This window comes from Plectropomus leopardus, chromosome 5 (assembly GCF_026936395.1).
Source record: "Plectropomus leopardus strain MGB_pleo_1.0 chromosome 5, ASM2693639v1, whole genome shotgun sequence".
Classification (NCBI taxonomy): domain Eukaryota; kingdom Metazoa; phylum Chordata; class Actinopteri; order Perciformes; family Serranidae; genus Plectropomus; species Plectropomus leopardus.
The window spans coordinates 12,733,276-12,748,966 of NC_142180.1; the positions used below are offsets into that span (position 1 = coordinate 12,733,276).

General features: G+C 38.9%; 1 protein-coding gene across 17 annotated transcripts in view; it reads right to left on the reverse strand.

Moving 5' to 3' along the window:
* Window positions 1-962: 962 nt before the first annotated feature.
* The window catches only part of dock7 (dedicator of cytokinesis 7), a 57,136-nt gene continuing 42,407 nt past the window's right edge, over window positions 963-15,691 (reverse strand). For 11 of the 17 annotated variants that reach the window (XM_042514641.2, XM_042514637.2, XM_042514609.2 and 8 more), the window contains 15 exons: window positions 15,411-15,545; window positions 15,141-15,293; window positions 14,406-14,564; window positions 12,650-12,750; window positions 12,345-12,537; window positions 12,099-12,242; window positions 11,536-11,667; window positions 10,522-10,536; window positions 7,782-7,907; window positions 7,557-7,646; window positions 7,165-7,401; window positions 6,739-6,882; window positions 6,492-6,598; window positions 5,886-6,053; window positions 963-1,834 (listed from right to left, as the gene is read on the reverse strand). In XM_042514641.2, coding sequence (XP_042370575.1) covers window positions 1,792-1,834; window positions 5,886-6,053; window positions 6,492-6,598; window positions 6,739-6,882; window positions 7,165-7,401; window positions 7,557-7,646; window positions 7,782-7,907; window positions 10,522-10,536; window positions 11,536-11,667; window positions 12,099-12,242; window positions 12,345-12,537; window positions 12,650-12,750; window positions 14,406-14,564; window positions 15,141-15,293; window positions 15,411-15,545 — 1,947 coding nt within the window. In that variant the 3' untranslated portion in view covers window positions 963-1,791. Of the gene's footprint in view, window positions 1,835-2,083; window positions 2,104-5,885; window positions 6,054-6,491; window positions 6,599-6,738; window positions 6,883-7,164; window positions 7,402-7,556; window positions 7,647-7,781; window positions 7,917-10,521; window positions 10,537-11,535; window positions 11,668-12,098; window positions 12,243-12,344; window positions 12,538-12,649; window positions 12,751-14,405; window positions 14,565-15,140; window positions 15,294-15,410; window positions 15,546-15,691 lie in introns of all 17 variants that reach the window. The other 6 variants (XM_042514649.2, XM_042514617.2, XM_042514602.2 and 3 more) reach the window with 2 other exon arrangements.

The following is a 15,691-nucleotide window of genomic DNA, read 5'->3' on the forward strand; positions in this document are numbered from 1 at the left end:
TGACATGTCCCAAAAACAGCTAAAATCACTTGAAAACAGCATAAAATAGTGTGCCAAGACACGCTATTGCATAGTTTGTTGCAAAAACGGCCAAAAACACCAAAATAATGCATGTCAAAAAAATGACCAACAAGGTAAGGCTATAGTAAGACAAAAATGTCAAATTTTGTTATGTCCCAAAATAAGCTGAAAATCACATAAAATAGCATGTTGAGACATGCCATAGTATAGAACACTGCACGAATGGCCAAAAAACCTCCGAATATGGCAACAAAAAATGCCATACTATAGTATGCCAAAAAATGTGAAAATATTACATGTCCCAAAAACAGCTGAAAACACCTAAAAAAAACCCCATAAAATATGTCAAGACATGCCATAGCATAGAACGTTGCAAAAACAACCAAAAACACCAGAATATGACATGTCCAAAAACAGCTGAAAACCATATCGTATAGCATGTTAAGGCAGGTCATAGTATGTTGAAAAAACACCCCAAAACACCATATTATAGCATGTCAAAAAATGATCAAAAACGCCATTCAAAAAATGTTAAAGTATGATATTTTTTTGTCATTTTGGACAACATACTAAGTAATGACCTCTTTATGCATTTTAATGCCATATGACGACATACCATACTGTTATGTTTTTATGTCATTTTGGACGACATAGTGTATTGTTACATTTTTGAGCCATTTTGTATATAGTCCAATATGGCATAAAAACACAATACTACAGTATATCGTGGTTCGGAACCCACAGAACTTTTCCATGATGCCTGTGGTAGAAAAGTCGTGCGTCAGCAGAAGGGGCCATGTAGTAAAAAAAAACAGAAAAATGTTTCAAAAAAGACGCAAAGATTTGAGGAGCTACTGGCTGCTAGATCTGCGTATATGTGCTGCCATGGTCCAAACACCAGCATAACAATAATCCTACTAACAGAAAAAAATACACCCAACTGAACATTAAAATATTTATTTAGTAAAATATTTAAAATAAACAAAACAAAACTACATAAAATTATACAAGGATGTTTAAAGTACCGAACTTTATAACATTCTTCCAACTAAAAATGATAATAAAGCATCATGATAAATAATGGTAACATTTTTTGCATGTTTTCAATTTTTTCTCCCATACTGAATTACATAAACTTTCAAGTTGTAAAATGCATTGCTACACCGTAATAAAAAAGTGCACACATAAATTTGAATACAGATTTTTGACACAGTACATAATTAAATAGACACCTTGACTTTTAAAATAGTACCTTTTCTGCGGACATTTGTCAGAATTTGGCAGAAGGAAACATGTTTTTTTGGCACTTTAACCAATAAAGGGACCTCAGAGTATTCTTTGTATCCAGTGGCTCATAAGTTTACATCCAGCAGGTTCTGTTGGTTTCAAAAGTGGAGGCTAATGTTGTGGTTGCATAGGGACAAAAATAAAGACCTGTCCCCTTGTGAGACAAATGGCCAGCAAAGAAAAATTCTAAATGCCAAGGTATCTCTTTAATCTTTAAGATCCACTTGTTTGTCCCTCTGATTGTGTAACAGTTTGTCTGTAAACAAATTAAGACACTGGAATGAAGTACCAAGCTGCAACACTTCGAACCTTTCTTTCAGCACACTCTCTGAAACACTGGCCAACCTTCAAGACACTCCTATTTACACTCGAGAATAAATTAATATTGCAATTTCTGTTGTGTGTGTGTGTGTGTGTGTGTGTGTGTGTGTGTGTGTGTGTGTGTGTGTGTGTGTGAGTGAGTGCCTGTATTCTTCTTCATCTTCAAATGTCAAGCTTGCGAAGACTCATTCTGCTGAAGGAATCTCTGTAAATAAGAAAAGAAAAACATGTTTTGATTTAGTCAGAAATATCTCATGTTTTTCATTGAGCAGGAAAGTCACTGTGATGGGTGCTTTTTTGTGTGATATATACACATATATGTGTGTGTGTGTGTGTTTCAGAAAGAAATCTGGCTGTAGCAAGACTTTAAGGCTCACTAAAACGTCTGCATAATAATTAAAACACATAAACTTTAAAAAGCATCACATTATGTAGTCTTAAGGTCCCAAACTACCTTGTCAAGCTGTCCGTTTGCTGCATATTTTACAAAAGCAAAAAACAAAGACTCATTTAATTTTACATCCAAAACATAATACACAGTATATAATCCTGAAAACAAGTTTTAATAACCTTAAAAACCTCTTTAAGACTCTTTCCCTATATTTTAAGACCTCATCACCACTTTGAGTAATACAGTTATGTCATAAAAAGATGACAAAAAAGTAATCGAATACTATGTCGTTCAAAAACTCAATAAAAATATCATAGAATAGTAAGTCATCAAAAAATCAAACATCACAGTACGTTATGTTGTTTTAAAAAGATCATAAAAATGTCTGTGTATTTTATGATTGAAAACAAAATCATATAAAAGTCATAGTATAGCATGTTGTTAACAAAGTCATAAAAATGTAATAGTATTATATAGTAAGTATTTTGTTTAAAAAAAAATGTCACAGTATAACAAGTCATCCATAACTGCATAAAAGAGTCATAGTATACCATGTCATCCAAAATAGCATGATAAGGGGGGAGGATAGCATGTCGTCAAAAATACAAGAGAAAGCCATAGTATGGAATGTCGCCAAAAAAGGCATAAATTGAATAAAATCATTATTTTTTTTTTGACTAAATCTCATAATATAGTATGCCATCACAAAAATTCATAAAAACAGTTAAAATGTATAGTTTGTCAAAAATCACAAAATAATCATGGTTAATTATGGCATTCAAAAAAGTCATTCGGGCATTAAGGCATTATATGCCATTAGAATAAATCATAAAAACAGTGTCATTCAAAACATCATAGAAGGCGTAGCGTAGTATGTAATTAAAGAAAATCATAAACACATCAAAGTTTACCACTGTTGAAAACCCCATAAAAAAAAAACCTCATACTACAGTATGTCGTTCAAAAAATTAAAAAAAAAAAACAAACTTTAGGAAAGTATGTTCTTCAAAAAATCATAAAACATCAGAGTATAGTATGTCATCCAAAATATAATAAAAAACTAATTGTAGAGTATGTCATTCAAAAAATCATAAAAATATTATAGTACAGTCAGTATATCAGTATATCAAAATATAATATAAAAGTCATAGTGTAGTATGTCATCCTGAAATCATAATGTTTTACGATGTTATTTAAAATATTATCAAAAAGTCACAGTATAGTGTTACTTAAAAAATATAAAAAGTCATAGTCCAGTATACATCATTTGAAAACTCATAGAAAAGCGTATCATATAAAAAATCATAACACATCAAAGTATTGCATGTTGTATGTCGATCATGTCATTCATGTCGGTCATAAAAACGTCAAAGCACCATTTAAAAAATCATGCAAACGTCACAATATAGTATCATAAAAATTGCCTTAGTATAATGTGTCTGTCAAAAATCCTACAAGTCATAGTACAGCATGTCGCTAAAAAAAAAAAAAGGTCATAGTAGAATATGTAATTCCAAAAAATCACAAAAATGCCTTTCTAAAGTATGTCACTAAAAAAATCAATGAAAAAGTTATAGTATAGTATGCAATAAAATAAAAAAGTCTGAGTCACAGTGAAAAAAATTATATTGTACAGTATGTCTTCCAAAATTTAATAAAAAATTCATAGTATAGTATGCCGTTCAAAAAAATCATGAAAAGTCTCAGTACTGTATGTTGTTAAAAAATAATTTAAAAAATTAAAGCAAGGGGCGTCCAGTGGCTTCGTGGATTGAGCAGGCGCCCCATGTATAATGGCACTGCTGTGCCGCAGCGGTCGCGGGTTCGAGTCCGGCTCGCGGCCCTTTGCTGCATGTCGTCCCCTCTCTCTCCCCCTTTCGCACTGCTGATCTGTTCTATCTAATAAAGGCAAAAATGCCAAAAAATAATCTTAAAAAAAAAAAAAATTAAAGCAAAGTATGTCATTTGTAACTCCCGGATTGCATAAGTGTACTGAAGCCAGTGTTAAGCGTGGGCAGTGGTAAATCCACCGACCCTGGATCGTTCACCTCCAGCACTGCCTGTGCCAAGGATGACCCCGAGACATCCAGCCTATAAAAGCTCACAAGAGTGCGAGGTGTAGCCCAGCTTGCTGCAGCACAGATATCCTGGAATGAGCCTTCACCTCTCACCCGTCTAGCCACATGATTATACTCTGAGCTAACCTATGTAACTGCAGTGAGCGGTTGATGCACACCACCACCGTGAAGATGTCTGTTTTCACCAAGATGTGGCGACCTTTGAGAAACTGCAGAAAATGCTTTAGTGCCAACAACACAGATCCAGGAAATTTATGTGAGCTCGAGCCAGCCTCGGGTCCCACGTGCCATTCACTGCCCTGCCCATCATTGTTGCTCCCCATCCAGAGCAACAATGACAACAGAGTAACCGTTGTCATGGTTATCCTGGATGACACCGCCCCCAGTGGGATGCCCGACGCAAAAGCAGATGTGTCCCTCCACGGGCGGAGAGCCACAACGCAAGCAGGCGTTACTTTCACTTTGCGACTCAGGTGACGGTGTGGTCACTGATGTAAACGCTGCTACCCAACGCTGAAAATCCCTCATTATTAGGAGACCAAAATGTACGACAGATGTTACTGAAGCCATGAGGCCCAGCATGCGTAGGCATTGGACGTTACTGCTTTTCCCTGTCTGAAGAGGGAGAGACACCAAGTGAGAGACGTTAATCTCCTCTCCAACAGCGTCCCACGTTACGATATTCGTTGGCTCTGCCCTGATAAACAAACCTGAGAAACTTTTTGTGTGCGGAATAAATGGTGATGTGAAAATATGCACCCAACAGATCAAATGGAACAAACCAATAGCCTTAGCACATTGAAACGACACAGAACCTTGTGTGTCAATGTTCTGAGCGTGTATTTTTGAAGGTGTTTGTTTACTACATGGAAGTCCAGAATCATTTAAATACCGTATAGTGATCCAAAAATGTAATTAAAAAAAAGTTAAAGATTGGTATGGCATTTAAAATCATACAAAAAAACCTTAGTATAGTATGCTGTAAAAACATTATCAAAAATGTCATAGTATAGTATGGCCAAAAAACAAAACAAACAAAAAAAAAAAAACCTATAAAAACATCATTAAAAGGGTGCCGTCTGCAAAGTCATAGTTCTACATGCAAAAAAACCCCAAACATTTAAAAAGTCATATTATAGTTTGCCACAAATGTGTCATCAAAGACTTCATAGTACAGAACGCCATAAAATCCATAGCATAGTCTGACTTAAAAAATGCCACCAAAATTAATTATTCAATATGCCATTAAAAAGTCACAGTATACTATGTCATAAAGGTAAGTTTTAGCAAACTTTTCAGGTACATGTAATTATTAGTGGCAATGACACTTTAAAGAGCCACAGCTGCAGTAGCTGATGCATGTAATGACAGCTCGGTGGGTGAAATTGCACTTCTTCTCTTCTGTTCTTCTCATTAAGAGGTCTAATGAGTGATGGAGATGGCACAACTATCAATATACGAACAGGGTTTTCCGGGTGTCACACATGTGCACCCTGATCCACAATGATTTAGACATGTACAGAAGAGCAAGACGTGCATGTGTCTTAATAAATCAGACAGAAATAATGCTTATGCATATAACTGTCTTCGTGCTTATGCACAGTTTCAGTCATGAATATACAGAGTTTCATGCTACTGCGCTCTGCTGTCAGTGTCTTGTTGCCGCTTTGTGGCCTTCAGCATGTGGGACTGGAGAAAGCTGATGGTGTTTAAGACTTTCTGATACTTTTTAAGGATCTTTAATACTTACGCTGGCACACAGAAAGGGTGCCCCTGATCAATCCTACCTGTGTGAGTTGACCTGCAGTACAGGTTTATAAAGCTGAGGGATCTTTCTGTTGATGAGGGGCTGCAGCGCCTCCTTCAGCCGGTGATAGTTCCTCTCCAGTTCCCTCTGGTACTCCTTCTGGTCAGGACCAATCAGGCTCTTATTCTTACGCAAGGCATCTTCACACCTTTGGCAGAGAAAATAGTAGCATGAAATTCTGTACTAAAATTGATAGGGGTAACGGTTTGATGCCAAAAACACTTGCCATTGTATACAGAGGATCTTTGTGTCGCTCATTGTTTTGTTGCAAGGCTTATTAAAGCATTTGGCATGTTAAGGTGGTCATACATCGTCAGAGTTCAACATGTAGTTTTTAAAAAGTTCTCATAGTAGCCATTAGAATAGACAAATGCTTCCTTTTGCACATAAATAAACATTAACCCATGCAACATTCAAACATCATCAACAGCATTTTGACTGATTACATAACTGATGATCAAGCGCTTGATTGCTTTCGCAGAATTGTGTGCTTCTATATCACATCCTTTGTCCCTCACACAAATTTTTAACATGCTGCACCTTTTCACAAGTTCCTATTTGTGGAATCATCATCCACAGTCCATACCTCTTCGTGAAGTCTTTGAAGCAGAGCCGTAGCTTATTGTGGTGTCTGTACAGCTTTGGATCACTGGGAATCTCGGACAGAAACACCTGGGCCACCTCCAGAGGACCCTGAGGAAAACAGATCACAGGTATATCCATCTACTACTCTACCTATCCAAATAAACTCCTGTAAAAAAATACTTATAGCATCTTTAATGTCAAAAATCAAAAAGGAAGAATCTTACCCCAATGACATCTTAAAACTATACCTGGTTGACGGTTGTGCCCACTGATCCCTGTAGGACCATCTGCAGCATCTTTGCATCAGCAGGGTCCTGGTGGGTGGCAAAGGCCAGCTCCTGAGTCTTCTTCTGCATGTCCTCTATTGCCACCTCAATCGGTGTGGATATAATCTTAAAGGCACAGAGAGAAGTGGTTCATGTGATCAGGGCACACAGCAAAAGAAGGCTAAAACAGATCCCTTTTATTATAACCTAATCCTTGCATGGGTACAGTAAAGATTCAGCATATTGTTTTGCACTACTAAAAGAACAAAATGTGAATCTTTATAACATTTTGTTAGGTTATCTGGGAAGAAATGGAGAAAAATTAAACCAGGTACACAAACAACTAAAACTGAAAAGTCTGTGCAGGTCAGCTGTTTCCTGTGAACTGATTGTTAAATTTTCACCCACCTCCTCTTTGTGGATGATGTTGATGCGTGTCTTAATGTAAGGGAAAGCGTGTGAGGTGGTGAGAATGGTCTTGCGTTTAAACTGTTCGTGCAGGTCCCCGTGGGCCCGGCCATCCAGAGTGAAGGGGGTGCAGTAGACAAAACGTCGCAAGTTGTAGTTCTTGTCAAAGTAAGTGATGCGGTCCTTCATCTCGTACGTGTCGAAGTACGGTTCCACATATGTGATCTGGATGAATGCCTGCAGAAATAAAGAATCAGAATTTAGACTGTGGTCCTTCCGGTTAAAAATGGATACATCAAATAAAAGCTTGAATAAAAATACTCTTAACTGTATTCACAAATTCTATTCACATATCCAGCGATGTGGGAATGTGCACAGTTGGCCACACTGACCTTATTTGGATCCAGCTTGCACTTGTCCACTGGGTTGGAGTCCTTAATGACTTCTACTTGGTCCTCTCCAAATCGTTCTCCATAGAAACCCTGAGAAGAAATGCAGCACAGAGCCGCATTAAATCTTGGCAGAAAAATACAAAAAGCACACACAGCAAAGAGAAAATAATTTCAAGAATCATGGTATTACAAGAGGACTGATGCTTCATGGTGTTCTTTATTTACCTCTAGCCTGTGAGAGATTTCCGCAAGCTTCGTGATGGCAGGCTCTTTGTACACAAATTCCTGCTCGTCCAAGTCACCAAATTTTGAACCGTAAAATCCGACTCTGAAGTACGTACCAAACATCCTCTTTCCATCCTACGAGTAGAGGGACATTTATGTTAGTGCTAAGCAAGAAATAGGAACTAAATTCATGTAAGAATGTGTTTTTTTTGCTCCAGACTGTCAAAGAAAAAAAATGTAGATATTAAAATAGGCACTGTCCAAATCAGACGACAGACTGAGATACAGTGCATGCCCTAAAGCCTCACAGTTTTTTATGCTCATCACTTTTAGCACATTACATCATAATTATTGTAAACCAGTAAGCATTGCATCCATAGCTCCAATAGCTCTTTCATTGCTTTTTTTATCAGGTGATAAAGGAGAACTTCTGTTCCAGTTGTGAGTGTATAGTTCACAGTTGGAAATTGGACAATTCAGAAAAAAGACAGCTAAAAGTGCTACAGCAAGTTTCACCATCAGCATGGCAATCTGCAAACATATCACTAGTGGATATGCTTAATAATAAATCAAAATGATTGCTTATTCTGTCCAGTGTACTGCAGTTAATAAACACCAATGTCTGATAGAAAGCAGCCAAGAGGAAGACAGCAACCTCCAGATTACCATCCACACATTAGGTCAACAGCAACCACAGTCCAACAGTAACAGACAGGCATGACATGTTGCATCCACTGAAGTTCTAATTTTCCCATTTTTTCTTCACCTCTATAGTTCTGAACTACAGAGGACAGCCAGTCTCAGGGTAACAGTCAAAGGACCAAAGATCAACAAGAATAACCACCTCCTTTAAAATATTAATTTACCAGCCAGCAGAATATCCACATGCTGTAGATATAACAGATATTCCTAAATGAGCGTATTATTCTGTGCTAAAATCAAGTTTAACTTCCTCCGCTTTACCTAGCCTGTACATATTTTCTATGTCTGTGTTTTGCCTTCTTTGAGAGAAATAGGCCAAGCTCAAAGATCAAAGCACAGAAAGCAGCCTGAGATGGCATAAACCACCCACAAGAGTCATGATCAGAGATAGAGAACAAAAGAAACTTTGAGGACTTTGACTCTCTGCAGAACAGAAACGGCCACCACTATTTTAAACTGAAGCCTAAACTCCACCACTCAGTGTTATTTTAGGAATAATTAATGTCCAGTTGTGGGGAAATGGCCACCAAATCCAGAGAATTTTGTTCTGTACAGACCTCTACGTGGAAAGAACATCCAGAGTACAACTTCACATTTAAGAACATACTTAATGTCAGAAAGCACAGGCAGGTTTGATAAAAGTGTGCACGTGTGTGTGTGTGTGTGTGTGTGTGTGTGTGTGTGTGTGTGTGTGTGGGTGAGAGAGAGAACAAGAGTGTATGAGTATCATGAGAAAGGGAAAAGCTGTGAAAAAGTTGACCAGGTTGGCATTTGACTTCTAGTGAAAGATCATTTTTAATCCCTCTTGGTAACTGCAAGCTTGAGGCAAATCTTAAAATTCATCTTGTATTTCTAGTGCAACTGCTCAATCAAAAATAATTCAAAGCCCTGAAAACTAAGGAACTTACCACAAGACACAATTAAGTAAAGTGGGAAGGAGGGGTCGGCAACCAGGGAAATCAAAAAGGAGAAAACAGAACAAATTTTAATGAGGATTGGCTTCCTCCAGAGAATTCCAAAAACAACACTAACATACAACAGTAAAAATATCTACATTTACTTTGAAAAGAACATTGTGGAGGTTCCAGACCATGCAAAGGCAGACAGTTATGAAGAAAAAAAAAGAAAAACAAAGTGAGAAAAATAAAAATCCACAACCTCTTAGTGCATTTCCAAAAGGAACAGAGTGCTCTGTCCATGTCATGCAACAAACCATGAGAACTCATAGGTTAATACTGTTAACAAAAGAACAGAATGGATGAAAAAAAAAATAAATCAGGGGTCGATTTAGTTTGAACTATTAAAAGAAAGGGCAAGAATGAGAACTAATCAAAATCAAAAGGGATAAATCAAGTAATCCTGAGATTACTGTGAGTTGAACCCTCTTGGAAAAGAAAACCTGACTGCCTCAGGAATTTGGTTCCAGCTTTGACCCAATGTAAGTCTGCAACACCTTGTGTTTTAAAAGGCTCATTCAATGGTGTGTGGAAAGAATGACCAATGGCGAGAACAGGAACAGATACCCTTCGCGTAAAAACAGTGCACTGAAATCGAGCCCTGTGGTTGAAGATGAAGATGAGATGAAATGTGACAGTAGACGGTGTCAGTCCATGAGTGTGTTCTGACTGATGCAACCAGCAGACAGACAGAAGATGAGGACAGGGAGAGTGCGGATTGTGCAGGTGATGCATTCACTGAGACTTTTTTTCATTAGTGTGTCACACACTGTGGCTCCCATGCACAGCCTGCCAACACTGTCACGTTATAAAAACAAAGCTCCTCTTGCACAGGAAGAGGAGGGAGGAGAGAGGAAGACGGTGAGGGTGTTGTTGCTGCTTGAACAGCGAATGTCCCCAGCAGGGGGCAGACAGTTGACATTGTCTGCAGGTGTTAATGGATTTGGCTGTATGTAACAAAGCAAAGAGAGCAACAGAATGCCCACGGCTAGCGAACAAAAGATGAGAGTAAAAAAAAAAAAAAAAATACGTAAAGATAAACAACACGAGCAGGGCCAAGCAGGAACCGTTTAGCCACCTACCTCCCAGCCAGTACTCTGTGTGACAAAGAGAATACAGGACAAGTGAACGACAACACACAAACACCCCCCACACAGTGTGGCATTCGCACACACAGTGATGTTACAGTAAGGAGAATGGACTCTTTGAAACTAATCCAGGTTACTAGCAGTCAAGCTGCAGAACAGAGCAACTGATCACAGAAAAAATAAAAACTTTTGTTTTCATGCAGACAGGGAATCATAACCTTACAAAATGCATCAAAGTGTTGGCTTTGTGAGAGTAGTTGCTCTGCAAACCAGACAACTGTAACCTTGCCCACACTGTAACTTAACATCATCATTATGAGTCACACAACTGGCCCTAAAGAAAAACCACAACAGGAGTCTCTTCCCACACCTCATGCATCTTCTTCACCTCATACTTCACAAATATAATAAAGCATGCAAGGTATCTGACAAAGTATATATAAATAAATGAACTGGAAATAAAATGCCAAATAATAAAACCATGCAACGCTGTGTCTGTGTGTAGCTAGCCAACATGGCAATATTTTCAGGATACTTCCAGTTGTGTGTGTGAAGATTGTCAAGAATGCAGAGTATTCTGAGGCACTGCAGATGAAACACTTTGCTCCTTATGGCCCGACCTTGGCTTTGTCGCATTTCTATTACAAAAATCCTGCTAGAAGAAACTTAAGCTCTTCACACTGCTGCACAAATGTGGGAGATGTAATACCACGCAAGTGTGCCTGTGCAAAACATTCATGTGACTGTGTCAGTGAGGTTTTGGGGTGTTCATACTAAGTGGTGATCTTGGAACATGCTCTTGTTTTAAAACTTAATCCTTATTACTGTAATTACACAGAGACAAATAAAAAAACATAATCTATATCTTTATGTAACCCAAATGTGATATTTTCATAGCAAAAGATTAGAGTAATTAAAAAAAATCAAATCTGGGTTACAGATGAGATAAGAAATATTCCTTTGGTTCTTGTGGAGAAAAGGGGATCTACAGTGTGTGTGTTGATTTACCTGGTGCACAATTTTGCCAAAGGCTTCCTGCAGTTTACCATGAATGGTGGCTAGCTTCTTTGCATCCCTGTTGGCTTCATGGACAGGGATCAGTACCTTGTACACTTCATTTACCGCCTCATACATGCCCGCCTGGAAGGGAGATGGAAACGGACGATAGAATGGCATAATCATTCATCAAAAAATACCAACGCCTCAGCTTAAATTTTGAGATTTTTGGTGTAAGGTCTGAATTAGGAATCACAGGAAGAGTTGCATGAACATCTGGCTACAATGTTTGTATTGCACATCAGTCTTTGTTTACAGATTTAGCCAAGAACGCATTGTTGAATTGAATGACTCAGTGTAAAAAGCATTTGTTTGGTGAGAGAAAGAGAAAGCCAGTTGCTTTATCAGTGGATAGAGCGGCACCCCATATATAGAGGTAATGTCTTCACCCCCACCCCATCAAGTAAAGGCAATAAAAGCCCCCCAAAATAATCTTAAAATCCCTGGCAACATCCTTGGCATGCCTGTCAGCATACATTCATCTAATCACCCATCTATCCCCCTTCTCCTCTTACCATGGAGAACGAGGCAGCAGCCTGCTCCAGGAGTCCCACAAGGCCAATCTCAGTAAAGTATTTCCCTGAACAAATACCCTCTTCATCTGGTGACACCACATCATCTGAGACTGCAGATTCCTCAAGCACGTTTGAGGAAATATTCTGGAAAAAGCATTTGTGCATATGCATAAACAAACACATCAGCAGACATTTCAATTGCCAGACATGTGCACAAACATTACATGTATCCAGCACTCTCCTGACCTGGAAGGTGACGCAGCCTACAGGCAGATATTTGCGGTCCTCCAGCATGCTAAGGTATTCTGCGACCAGAGCGGCACTGTGCACCAGACACTGAGCAGCCTCAGCGTGGTTGTTCCTCTCTGAGTGTTTACCAGCCATGTTCTGAAGCCACGTCAACCGCAGGTCTGGTGACGTCTGGTAACCCTTTGCAATCCTGGACACACAAAAGTAGATACACATACACAAAAGTGCACAAACAAGATGATGATGACACTGCAGAAATACAATTATAAGTGAAGTTGCTTGAGAGTGTATGTATTCTGTACCTGTACATAAGATCTATCAGCATCTCAGGATCTTCCTGGTGTTCCTTCATCTTGACTGTGTCAGACAGGATCATGTGCAGATTAAACACAAGGTCCTGGACCTGGTAAAAAAAATGCAGAACTTAAGCTACTGCTTACTAAATCTTGAATTAGTCAATTCAGTAGAAAAACAGTATTCTTACCTCTCACCTCAGTATTCTCTCTACGCTTAATTTTTTCCATTTTTTTTAATCATGTTAATCGCCGGCTGACATTTCTGTCTTTAAGGAGCTGTACCGGACTGAGTTTTAAAGTTGGATATCATATGAAACTATAAGACTTGAGGAATCCAGTGGGACCAACCAGGTCATGCTAGCTTCTCAGTAAGGGGGCTGAAACAGCTGTTAGGCTAAATTTTGGTGATGGAAAAACAGGGGTGCCTAGACATCTGACCCGAAGATACCCGTGAGTCTCAAACATACACTTCATGCTACTCTCATGTAGTTTGTTGCAGTCACTTGACTCCTAATCGCAGACTGTATATAAAGATAGACAACATGACAGCTCCCCAAAGTGTAACTTTTCAATCTCGATCGCCCCCTGGTGTCTGACTGCAGTATAGGTCATAAGGCTCACCCCTCCATGTAAGTGAATGGGACACAGGCCAAACTAAAAGCTCTAAGTACACACCAAATTAATTTTTCCCAAAGATGGTCTCCTGACACTTAAGGTAGTTCTACCCTGATGTTTGGTCAAGTGTTTATTTTTATGATTAGTTTGGTTTTAATTAGTTATTAAATAATACAAAAAGTTTATTTTCCGCCATGACTGACAGCTGTGACAGCCAATCCATGTGATCGCATTCAATGTAGCTGCTCACGGTTGTTCTGACAGGTGTTTTGGCAGGAACTCCCTGAACACGGATATCGCTACTGTGCAGAATCTGCGAATATCTCGAATATTTTAGCCTCACTAACTTATTGACTGCTAGGCCTATTATATAATGGAAAGTGGCTTGTGCGAGCTTTTCTGGCCATTTTGAGTCATCTTTCAAGACCCCAAGAATATTTTGTACAAAGACCTTGAAAACACCGAAAAGCTCAAATTAAAGAAGAAACTCTCCTTTTCGTCTTGTTCTATTCTTGATTTATCTGAAGTTGAATAGAGGCTAGTTTCATCAAAAATACCATTTTTTTTCTAGAAAGCTGATCCATGAGAGTTTCTTCCAGTGTCCGCTGGCAAAGCTGACCACTTGACCCTCTCCGTTTTTTGGGGGGCATTTTATGCTGATATTGAATTGATGTAGCTTCGTTGCTGTAGTTCGAATCACCTCCGTACAGATCGCTCTGCTCTCTGATGCTGGCTACTCCACTTCATGTTTTGATCTACCATCTTTTGTACTACAACTATGAATCCCAGTGGCCCCAAATTTACACACAGGGCGCACGAGAGCGCCCCCTTGTGCCAGCCCCCGAAAACACACTTTGACATTTATATAAGTCAATGGCACTCAATGAGTTAAGCATAGCGGGGGCGTGTCATCCATCTTTATATGCAGTCTATGTTCCTAATCATGACAATCTGGTAAGACTTGTTTTACTTTATCACTATAGACTTCATGACTAATTTGTAAGGCAAATAATCTAATTAGAAACATGATTTAAAAATGCAATTAATTGTGAATAACTACTGAAATTCAGTGATTATTCCCGACTAAAGAAATTAATCATTTGACAGTCCTAATAATACCTTAACAATTTGACAGATAAATCAGTACCTGGTCTGGGAACGTGGTCTCCCTCAGCTCCAGGTCCTCCTCTGCGTAGGTGAGGATGGTCTTTAGAGAGCGACGCAAGAACTCCTCATTAAAATTTTGAGATGTTCCCACCAGCGACGAAAGAGACATGGTCACTTGCATCTTCACTCTTGCAAAGTTCTAGAGGTGCAACCAGAGAGAAGAAAAGTCTGAACAAATATAATAACAACAGACAATAATATTTTTGTGTGACAGATATGGACTGCGAAGGAAGCACTCTCGAGAGGAATTTGCCCTCCCTAGTTTAGCAGTTATTTTCAATGGTCTGTGAGTAAAAAGTATGCGTGAACAACAACAGTATAGATTAAGCATTCACCAAAAATTTGGGCCATGGTTGACTGCATTGTTTTAGGGTAAATTGGGTGATATAAAGAAAAGAAAAATAGAAATAAACAAAATTGAGTATATAGTTGAGAAGTGGCCTTCCAATAAGAAGGGCTTGCAAAGCACATGCCATCACAAGGCTTGCTACCATATGAGATTAAAAAGGAGGTCATTTCTTGAGGCATGTGTTGTGCAGGCAATGGTACATTTAACCTACACCACTGATAAATTGTAGTAGCTCTATGAAAGCTACACTCCAGGGGGTCTTTAACATTTACAACCTGTCATCACAGGTTTATGAACAAATATTGCTATTGAACTAAAAGCAAAACATTTTAGGAGGTAAATCTTTCATTTTTCAGTTGCACTCACATTGCCAATCTCAAAGTTTTGCCTCATGAGGAGGTAGAGAGAGGCGCTGGCATGGGCCCTGATGGTACTTATGCTGCTGCTGCAGCTCCTCAACAGTCGTAAACACAGGTCAGCACACTGCTCCGTTTCCTCCTCAAACAGCAGTTCAGGAAACTGCACAGGCAGAGAGAATTACACCCATATTAAAACCAAATGTGAGTATGTAGTCCTGCAACAAAATGCAAGGATAACCTAAATCTAAGCACTTTAATAACAGTCCAGTATTCTAACCTTAGACACCAGCGCCCTCTGTGTGGCAAAACAATGCTGGAGGTAGAGGGCGCTCTGGTTACAGGCCATGCTGTGGAGCAACACCTTTAGCACCCCACCCAGGATACTCTCCTTGGACTCCGTCACTGATACTGTCTGTAGGGAGAGTGACACATATGCAGTTGTTATAGGAGTATGTCTGGGTTTATATATGCTTACATGTTAACTACATAATTATTTCAGTATTACTGAGTTCACCCATGCATGTCTGCATTCTGTGTGAGTGAATGTAGAAAGCCCTG